This window comes from Penaeus chinensis, chromosome 26, assembly GCF_019202785.1.
Source record: "Penaeus chinensis breed Huanghai No. 1 chromosome 26, ASM1920278v2, whole genome shotgun sequence".
In the NCBI taxonomy this organism is placed as follows: domain Eukaryota; kingdom Metazoa; phylum Arthropoda; class Malacostraca; order Decapoda; family Penaeidae; genus Penaeus; species Penaeus chinensis.
In genome coordinates, this window is record NC_061844.1 from 12,496,411 (window position 1) to 12,506,410 (window position 10,000).

The 10,000-nt window shown below is 35.9% G+C and overlaps 1 protein-coding gene across 2 annotated transcripts in view; it reads right to left on the reverse strand.

Moving 5' to 3' along the window:
* Positions 1-4,337: 4,337 nt before the first annotated feature.
* The window catches only part of LOC125038924 (ubiquitin-associated domain-containing protein 1-like), a 40,103-nt gene continuing 34,440 nt past the window's right edge, over positions 4,338-10,000 (reverse strand). For both annotated transcript variants that reach the window (XM_047632599.1, XM_047632598.1), the window contains exons 5-8: positions 9,551-9,764; positions 8,334-8,432; positions 7,870-8,002; positions 4,338-7,563 (exon numbers count right to left, since the gene is read on the reverse strand). In XM_047632599.1, the coding sequence (XP_047488555.1) occupies positions 6,866-7,563; positions 7,870-8,002; positions 8,334-8,432; positions 9,551-9,764 (1,144 nt within the window). In that variant the 3' untranslated portion in view covers positions 4,338-6,865. The remainder of the gene's footprint in view (positions 7,564-7,869; positions 8,003-8,333; positions 8,433-9,550; positions 9,765-10,000) is intronic.

The window sequence follows — 10,000 nt, forward strand, 5'->3', positions numbered from 1 at the left end:
TCAGGTAAGGTTACAAGGTCTAATAATTCACTCCTTTGTGGCTAAGCACTAGTAGAGACCTTTCACAAAAAAATAAGAAATGAGTACCGCAGTTTCCCCAGCAGCATGTAGTTTAATATTGTTATTATGAACATTATTACATTTTTAATAATAAGAAGGAATACAAGTAATAGGGTAAAAAGGTGAATTTAGGTAGGTCTAGTAATTGACTTCTAGGTGACAAAGCATTTTGGAGCCATCTATGCGTAAACAATATTGATAAAATGAAATCGCAGTGAACAGTGAGTATAAACATCCCCTCCCAACATCACAGAGTTAAATTTATTTTTTCTCATCCAAGTTCTTTAAAGTACTTTATGTAGCATCTGAATTATTTCAGATATAACAAAGGGGCTTAGAAAATATATGTAGTGCTTTGTAAATATTTCTAACAATGGCCTCACAGCTCAACACTGCTCTTGAATCTTCATAATTTTTAAAATCCTTGGGTATTTTGGCAAAGTCTTAGGTATTGTGAACTAAATCTGTGTTACAGCTGCAATACAAGCATTGTAAAATGCATTGATGAGTTCTCTAGAAAAATCAGTATGAGGTATTTTTTCTCTTGCATAAATATGATGCCTCAAGAAATGTGGTTTTGATTAAGGCCTTCAAAATAAACAATGACAAGGTTCCCAGTCAACTATTAATTTTTAATAAATTCTGCCTCTTGTTTCTTTAGGTTTAGAGGAGAGTGAAGAATAATTTAATGGATTGTTTAACTGAATGAGATTCCTAAATCCTTGACAAGAATAACTCTGTCTGTAACATACCCAGATTTACTGTGGGGGATAGTTCACCTTCCATGGAATTAACTTAATACCCCCAAAAATATTTTTCTCCAAAATCCAGCCCTGGTGTGACCTTGTAGAATGCATGTTGTGATATTTTTAAGAAAAAATATATATTCCACAAAAAATGTTAATTTTTGGATTTGGGGATGAGAAAATTCAGTCAGAAGGTTTAAAAATATATTCACAAAAACTATACAAATGGACAAAAGAAAACCAAATAATTCCCACCACCAACTAACCTCTTCCCTTTTCTTCAAAACTTTATCAAAAGGAATTTTGAGAAAGAAAGGGTTAAATTACAAGGTTAAATTAAATTCCCATCCACTAAGTGAGCTATAGTTACTGCACTTTGTCTGACATTGTATGCTGTCTGCAGGAACAATTACATTGTTGTTCACTGACCATTCAGTCAAAGCTGGGCAGGAGCAAGAGAAGACTCCTAAAGTGCTTGTGGGCATAATCTTGGTGCTCAACAAAAATATCAACATAGTCAATGCTCATACAACACTCCCCCTTGAGGGTCAATATGTAAACTTCGTTACACTGATCACTGATAAACTGGCTTAAACTCCAAGAAGGGTACTTTGCAGGTTTGCCTAGAGACACAAGTCATGCAACAGGCAACCTACTCATTTGTGACCACAGACACTGCTCAACCATATGGCTTGAGGTATATTTTCTAATTTATACTAAAACCTGTTCATGGAATTGCCTGTAAATTTAGTCAGATATACCTATTATACATAATGATAATTTAGAAACCAATCAACTAATAAATCATGTACTATAGTTACACTACACATTATATAAAATATACTTTTATTTGGTTACTAAATGATCTTTAAAATATTAGACAGAGGCCTTTAGCAAACCACTACTCATATAACTATGGCATATTTTAGAAAATATTAATTTATTAAAACAATGGATCACTTTCAAATTTATTGAAATTAAGGCAAGCCTAAGGTGACATTTTTGAAATACAGAACATTGCAAGAACTTGTCCATAGCCTAAGCTTTTGATTTCAAATAAAAATCACATTAGTTTAACACATTTAAATAACCATTTATAGTATTATATACATTAATCTTTTACATAATCATGCCATTATATTGCATTCCTGGTGATGGAAGGTGTCAAGACCCTTAGTATCATGTTGAACATTTTTTTGTAATTCACCATGAAATTTATACAAGTAGATGTACTCTCCATCTAACTGTGCAAGTTGATCATTTGATTCCCAATATACTGCATTCTAGCCATCCCAGTGTCAAAATGTATATGTAAAACTTTTCTGGTCTTTTAAGACAGTAAAAAATTATACATAAAAAAAAAAAAAAAAAAAAAATGTGTTTTACTCTATCAACATTTCTACTCACCAACTAATTTTTAAAAATTTAATCATGGAATTAACTGACCAGGGACTAAAACCAATGTATTTAGATATTCAGTGTTTGAATACAATTGATTGTAAAATATAAAGGACACAAGATTTCATTATAGCACTTCATTCATGTATCTTCTGCAGAAAATTAGTAATTTTTATTCTTCATGAAGAGAATGTGCATGCACAGTAGGGAAAGCAGAGACCGAAAAGAGAGCAAGATGTAGAAAGATATGAAAGAAGAAGAGAGAAAAGTATTAGTGAAGTTCAAATCATTATAAAACTTTTCATTTTCGCATATGAATCTTTTAACCACATATTGTAAAACAATAATGAGGTTTAGTGACACTGTTACTCATACATGTATCACTAAATTCTTAAGCTACAAATTTGTAATCATAACAGCTTATGGTTATTTAACCCTTTGTGAACCAGCTTACATGTGGTAACCAGCCCTGGCTAAGTGTTATTACTGTATTTTTGCCAAAATTTACTTGATATAAGTCCTATACTACTTATGCAAATTTTATAATAAAAAGTACCTTTCTTCAGAAACAGTAAGGCGATGAGTAAGATTTGTTACACACATCGGCTGAGAAGCAGCAGCTTGTTGAAAAGGTAGTAATGATTGTGCTCCTGGTGACACCCAGCTGACTTGCCATTTTCATCTAACTTGTACTTGCTGCTTCTCCTAAACTGCAAATCCAAGTTTTTAGCAATGCATCATTATAAAGTACTATCAATCTGGAACAGTGAAGCACTGAAAAGTAGCAACTTGTTTGGTGAAGATAATAAAAAATATGCTCTCACACTGACAGATTTCATCTGTCAATGCGAGATGGATTGGCCTAGATAGCCCTACACCTCAATCACTGACGCTCATAATAAAATGCTGTATGCTGACATTCCTAGTTTTGGGATGACAATTTTTATTCTTTTATTTTTTTATTCTTTTATTTGTTTATTTATTTTTTATTTTTTTTTTACTTAGTAATATTTTCTGAGGTAGTGACATCCGAGTCTGGAGAAAGCCTTCTAACTCCATGGATGCAGACATTTATAATGACATTAACTGTACACAGGGCAGTGAAAGCAAAAGGAAATCAAGTACTGAAAAATCATGTCAGGAATGACCAAACCTAAGTAACTTTTTTTTTTGTCACATAATAGCATTAAATATGGGGATTTGTATATATCACAGAACATACACATTCTTAAATAAAACTATGCTTTAATATTAGTATGCAGTAGAAATACAAATAGAGGATTTTACTGATATGGTTTCAAATTAATTGTCATTTAGTGTATACAGAGGCTTGTGTAGAAGTGTGCATGTGTGTGGAGGAGGTTCCATGGGGATGAGTACATATGTATGTAAACAGTAAAGCCTCACATCTGGCAACCCAAAAAAAAAATTCTGCTGAAATTGAATTCAACATAGTCTCCCCTTTCATCAAATACATTCAATAAACTAACAAAAAACAAAGCACATAGACATATATCAATTCTGCAGAGTGTGTGTTAATAGGTGGACATTCAACTAGCCGCATATAAATTGTAGTGTTAATATGTGGAGGGAGTGAGCTAGCAAATGACTGATATTATAAGGGATAGAAGTTTACAAGGTACAGAATGCAAGACAAACCAAAGGTAACTTAACTGCAGTTTTTCCGTTATTATTTGCATTTAGCAGGCTTATTCAGTATACCAATTCCTTGCCAAATGCAAGATTTACTGCATATGAATTTTTGTATGTATGTATACATGAGAGAGAGAGAGAGAGAGAGAGAGAGAGAGAGAGAGAGAGAGAGAGAGAGAGAGAGAGAGAGAGAGAGAGAGAGAGAGAGAGAGAGAGAGAGAGAGAGAGAGAGAGAGAGAGAGAGAGAGAGAGAGAGAGAAGAGAGAGAAGAGAGAGAAGAGAGAGAAGAGAGAGAAGAGAGAAAGAGAGAAAGAGAGAAAGAGAGAAAGAGAGAAAGAGAGAAAGAGAGAAAGAGAGAGAGAGTGAGTGAGTGTGTGAGAGAGAGAGAGAGAGAGAGAGAGAGAGAGAGAGAGAGAGAGAGAGAGAGAGAGAGAGAGAGAGAGAGAGAGAGAGAGAGAGAGAGAGAGAGAGAGAGAGAGAGTGTGTGTGTGTGTGTGTGTGTGTGTGTGTGTGTGTGTGTGTGTGTGTGTGTGTGTGTGTGTGTGTGTGTGTGTGTGTGCACATGCATGTATGCCTGAGATGAAATATTGCTATAAGAAGAAAGGAACCAAAATACATAATTCTTTTCAACAGTAACTTTTTGGTGTTCCACTTGAGTAGAGTAATCTTTGTAAAACTTTGAGGATCTTGTTTCCTTTTTCACTGTAGCAGTATTTCAAATCCTTTAGGCCAAAAATTAGTGACTGTGCTTTTCTTTTTTTTATTAATAAACTTTCCTATTAGCAAAACACTCACTGAGGTGGCAACTACCTATGTGTTATATGACTGTAAATTCTACAAAAGCTGGTTACATTCCATTTTTTCTTGTTTACAGAATTGCTAGTATTTCAATTCACCTATCACATTTATTTTAAAATACAAGCATACAATATAGACATAGACCCAACACCAAGGGAAAGCAGGTCATTCCATTTAGTATGTCCACCCTTTCACTGCAGAATTAATTTCACGTACAGGAGTGCCACAAGTGGATACATCTGCCGATAGAATTTTAAAAATTAACTGCCAAATGCACAGTTACCCCACGGTCCTCTTCCAAAACTGTCTTAATCATTTGGAAGACAATGACTCTCCAACCAGTCACTTAGCCCAGTATGCAGTGCTACACATGTAAAGTAAAGCAAATGACCAGGTAAACAGTCAACTCCTAATGGATGAAATATGCAATTTTCATTCTCAGATAGGTATACCATTGAACAACACTGGAAAAGGCTAAATTATTTATATTGTAAATATCCAAATTAGAATGGTTGAGAAATAATTGTCAAACAAAACATATCACATATATGCATGTATACAGAGAGAGAGAGAGAGAGAGAGAGAGAGAGAGAGAGAGAGAGAGAGAGAGAGAGAGAGAGAGAGAGAGAGAGAGAGAGAGAGAGAGAGAGAGAGAGAGAGAGAGAGAGAGAGAGAGATGAATCATCCACTCCTTGTGGCAGGACGATCAATAACAGCTTCTACTGAGGGAATAGAAAATTTGAGACGAGGTGGCTGTCCTCTCGGAAGCGAGGGGGCCTGGCAGCAGCATAAAATGTGTAGGTGATTACACCTTTTACTGGTTGGGCCATATTGGATGAAACCATCTTCACGGGGTAGCCATAACCTCTCCAACAGATTCTAGTTTTCAGTAACAGGTTACTCTAGTTGATGGAGCTAAAATTGAAACATGCTTTTAGCTTTATGTCTCTTATTCAGTCCTACTAATGTTTTTAACCTATTTATGATGGGCCCCAAAAAAAATACGCTCAATCTGTGGAGTGCAGCTGTACGCTGCGGCGACACGCCAAAGCACTACAAGCCGGCTCACTGGCTCACTGCCATTAATCTCCTGAGCATTGACTTTTTTATTTATTTTCTTCACCCAGCAAAAAGGGGTTAACTGTAAAAGAGGTGTTCTTGCACTGGGCACCTGGTTTTTTCTCCAAAGACAATCCAGCCCACCATGTTGTCTCCTCCTGAGACATCCCTGGGTGGTGGAGGACCCTGGCACAACCAATTAAGTTGTGGCTTGAAAAGACCTATCAGAGTTAGAGATGGACCAAGGATGCACCTGGTGGCTCACCATGAGGGACCCTCATAGATGGAAACAAAAGGTGGATGCAACTATGCATCCCTGTCAGCATTAGCCCAGTGATCAACTGACTGACTGAGCTAAATATAAAGAGCTAGAGATATACATGGAGTTATAGCTATGTAGAGAATTATAGAGCTGCACAGAGCTATTGAGCAATATAATCATATATAGTTATATATAGAGCTACCTAGCTATATATAGAGCTATATATAAAACTAAAATCAGCCAGCTGTACAACTGATATCAAAATGACTGTAACGATAATTTTGGCAACCATGAACATCTTTGGCAGATATACCCATTTGAGGCAATGAAAGGGTTAAAGCAGTTAAGATAAAGATTCACTGTGAAGGGATTTAGCTTCTGTTCCATGAGAATTTACACAAAGCACATAGTATCTCTGTTCAATAAAAGATGACCTGTTCCATAAACCCATTTGCCATGGGTTTATGCACTATCCACTGTAGTTTTTTTCCAATTCTGGTGCACACAGATGGCTCCATAAGTGCTCAGCCACCATGGAGTCACCATTCCTGATTTCCCCAGTCCTTGAATTTGTGGTAAATGTTTTTTTTATGCTATTAATATTGGCACTGTTATTATTATTGACATTATGATTATTGTTGTGATTAAGGTAATAAAGTTAAAAATATTGAATTCATAAAAAAGGACCTTTCCAAAAATCAAGAAAATGGGTAAGCAAGCGAGACAGGTAGGACTAATAACTGGCTCCTTGGTGATTCAGCACTTGCGGAGCCATCCATATGTAAACACAATTAATAAGCTAAAATTTCAGTGGACATAGCATGTATCTTTCCCATCTACATTCAAGGGGTTAAAAAAGCTAAATGAAAGATACACTGAGTTTTGATGTTCACTTTGTTTCCATAGCATGAGAATCAGTCCTATCTTCCATTTCTACATCATTGCTACCTATAGATGTAATTGGACTAACACAATTTTGTGTATGTCTTGCACTGGTTTCATAAGACGGTCTTTCTGGAGTTGATTGACTCCCTGTCAGGTCAGAAAGGCTACGAGCTCCACCCCGTGCCCTGACTGGCGACCCAGAGAGGGACATTGATTCTTCTGGGTTTAGTCGAACAGCTGCGAAGTTATGAATGGATGGAGGACTTGGGGAGGCATTCATGTGCAGACTAGAAGGCAGTGGTCCTGCTGATGATCTTCGCATAGCTACAGGTGACATGGTGAGTGAATGTGACGGTTGGTCAACTGTCATCATCCCACTACTACTAGCGCTTCTCATGCCTGCCATTCCATTGCTACTAGCACTTCTTATGCTAAGGGGAAATGGCTGAGTGTATGTTACACTGGCAAACTGTGACTGCTGGAGTGGAGATGGATTCACAGAAGTACCAACTCTTATCATCCCTAAAGCGTGTGACACAGCTGGTGGATCAACTGATCCTGATGTTGCTAGAGGACGATTGTGACTCAGGCAATGCTTTTCTGCATGGTAAATCCTCAGTACTTGGCTAACAACTGGATGTGTGTCTGGATCACTTAACCACATATTAGCATTATTAGGGCTTTCAAACAACATCATCAGAGCTGAAACCCAGAAAGAAAGGAAGTATTAGTGTCTATATATGGCTATATTCAATATATCAACACTAATGAATTACTTCATAACTAATGCTGAAGCTAAATACAACAAAACATTATATAGTAACAAAATGTAAGTAATGTTTATTACACATTATATCTATAATCATACACAATTACTACAATCAACAACAACAAAAACTACAGTAAAGTTTATAAACATTACAAAACTATGATTTCAAATATTCAAAAAGCTGGCCATACCATAATATGGTATACAAACTGAAGCAGAATGACATCTTAGTATTTTACCTAAAAGTGTTTTTGGCTTTGGTAATGCCAGTTGTATCACAGGCGATGCAAGAATGGCCGAGATAATTGGTGAATCTCGTTCCAATCCTTGGTCATCTGGCATTGTGGAACGGTTGCTCAACAGTAATTCACACTGAAAAAGTGGGATTCATATTAGGTTTTTCATACAGATATTGCCAAAACACACATACATAGACATAGACACTGAGACAGACACACACACACAAACTGACAGACAGATGCACATACACACACGCACATACAAACATGCACACGCACATACACACTTACACACATGCAAACACACACACACACACACACACACACACACACACACACACACACACACACACACACACACACACAATGGTCAACTTGTCTACACTAGTTTATTCCTAAACTTTTCTTCTCTTTATTAGCAACCTATCAATAATCACATCACAGTGAGAATGTTCTGTACTTACTGCACTATTCTGCTTATTTCCACTGCAACGAAGAGCTTCAGTGACCTGCTCTTTACTGAAACCCATGTTTACTAGTTTTTCCATGACCTGCATGTTGGGCTGTAATGTAAGAATGTGAATCTATTACATACTGGCATCAATTTTGAATGCAGTAAGTGTGATACACTTACTGCAGTCACATCACAGATGAACATACTCAAATATTAAAACAAGACAGGCCAAGCATCTTTGAGTTTATGAGGGTGGCAATTTACATGAAAAAGTGTTCTCAACTGAGCCTAATAGAAAAATCTGAGATGAAGAACACTCTCAGGGAAGTGTAAACTGCTAATTAGAATACATTTAAAAAAAGTAAGAATGGTACTGAATAATTCCACAATAATTTTTTTTATTTTTTTTTTTCATTTCTGCACATCATCACAAAATTCTGATGAAGATGTATCACATATTATCAGACCAAACATTGCTTATATTGCATTTTGGAATTACTCTTATACATTCACACCTTTTTCTATTGGTAAATCACAATGAACCTTCTTTTTTAATACATTCTATTACTCATTTCACCTTTATTTTCACACCCCTATATCAGGCTATTTGCTTCTGGAAGATCATTTTATGGTTATGCCACAATTAAATATATATAAAATAGAAGTCTAGTCACTTGATGTGGCATAGGTGATTTAATTTATAAGAGGCTTATTTATATAAAACAATTATGAGACTATTACAATTGAAGAGCAGATCTCGCCTGGTAACCCAATGCCGCTGGGGAAAATTAATAAAAAATGGGCAAAATGCTGTGCAGCCACAAAGGAGTCAATTAGTAGACCTTGTGACCTTATCTAATTTCACCTTTCCTTGAATTGGCAGGAAAAACATTTTTTTTTCTAGAGCTATGAGTATTGATGGTGTTATTTTTATTATAAATATTATAATCACTAAAATATTATAAACATCAGCCAAATAAGATAACGTAAAATATTTCCGTAAATCAAAGGTGAGACAGGCAGTACTCGTAATTGGCTCATTGGTGACTAAGTACAAGTGTAACCACCTATGTGTAAAAACAATTAATAAAGTAAACTCACAGTGGGCAGTTGGCACTGGGTTAAAAATTAATGCAATTAAGATGAAAAGTGGATCATAAATCATAAACATATAATACACTGAACTAAGATCACAAACTATATAAAAAATCTGGATCCTTAACAAACCTGGAACCATTTACGATGGTACTGCAAGAAAGTGTTCAATATCCTCTTGGCTGGATCCCCAGACATATCCGTGGAAGTTGAAGAAACTGTAGCATGTGCTGCTGTTTGTTCTGTGGCCATCCTGTTGCTTGCAGTATCAACTTCATCACTGACAGCTGTACTACTGCTTCTGTTGCCCTGTTCTAGAAGCCATTCCATTGCCTCCATAACATTTCTAAGGAAAAAAATATATATACATATAAATATATAAATAAATGTTTGTAGTATACCTCAAGATTCACTGGCAAAATAATGTACAATGAGAGAATTTCAGATTTTAGAATTGCTACTGCTATTACATCCTGTAAACTGCTAAGAAAAATATTTGCAGTTTTCATTATTGTCTTTTATGTAAATTTTCTGTCCATTTTCTGTTGCACTGGCAATGTGTCTAAGGTTGGACAAGGTCAG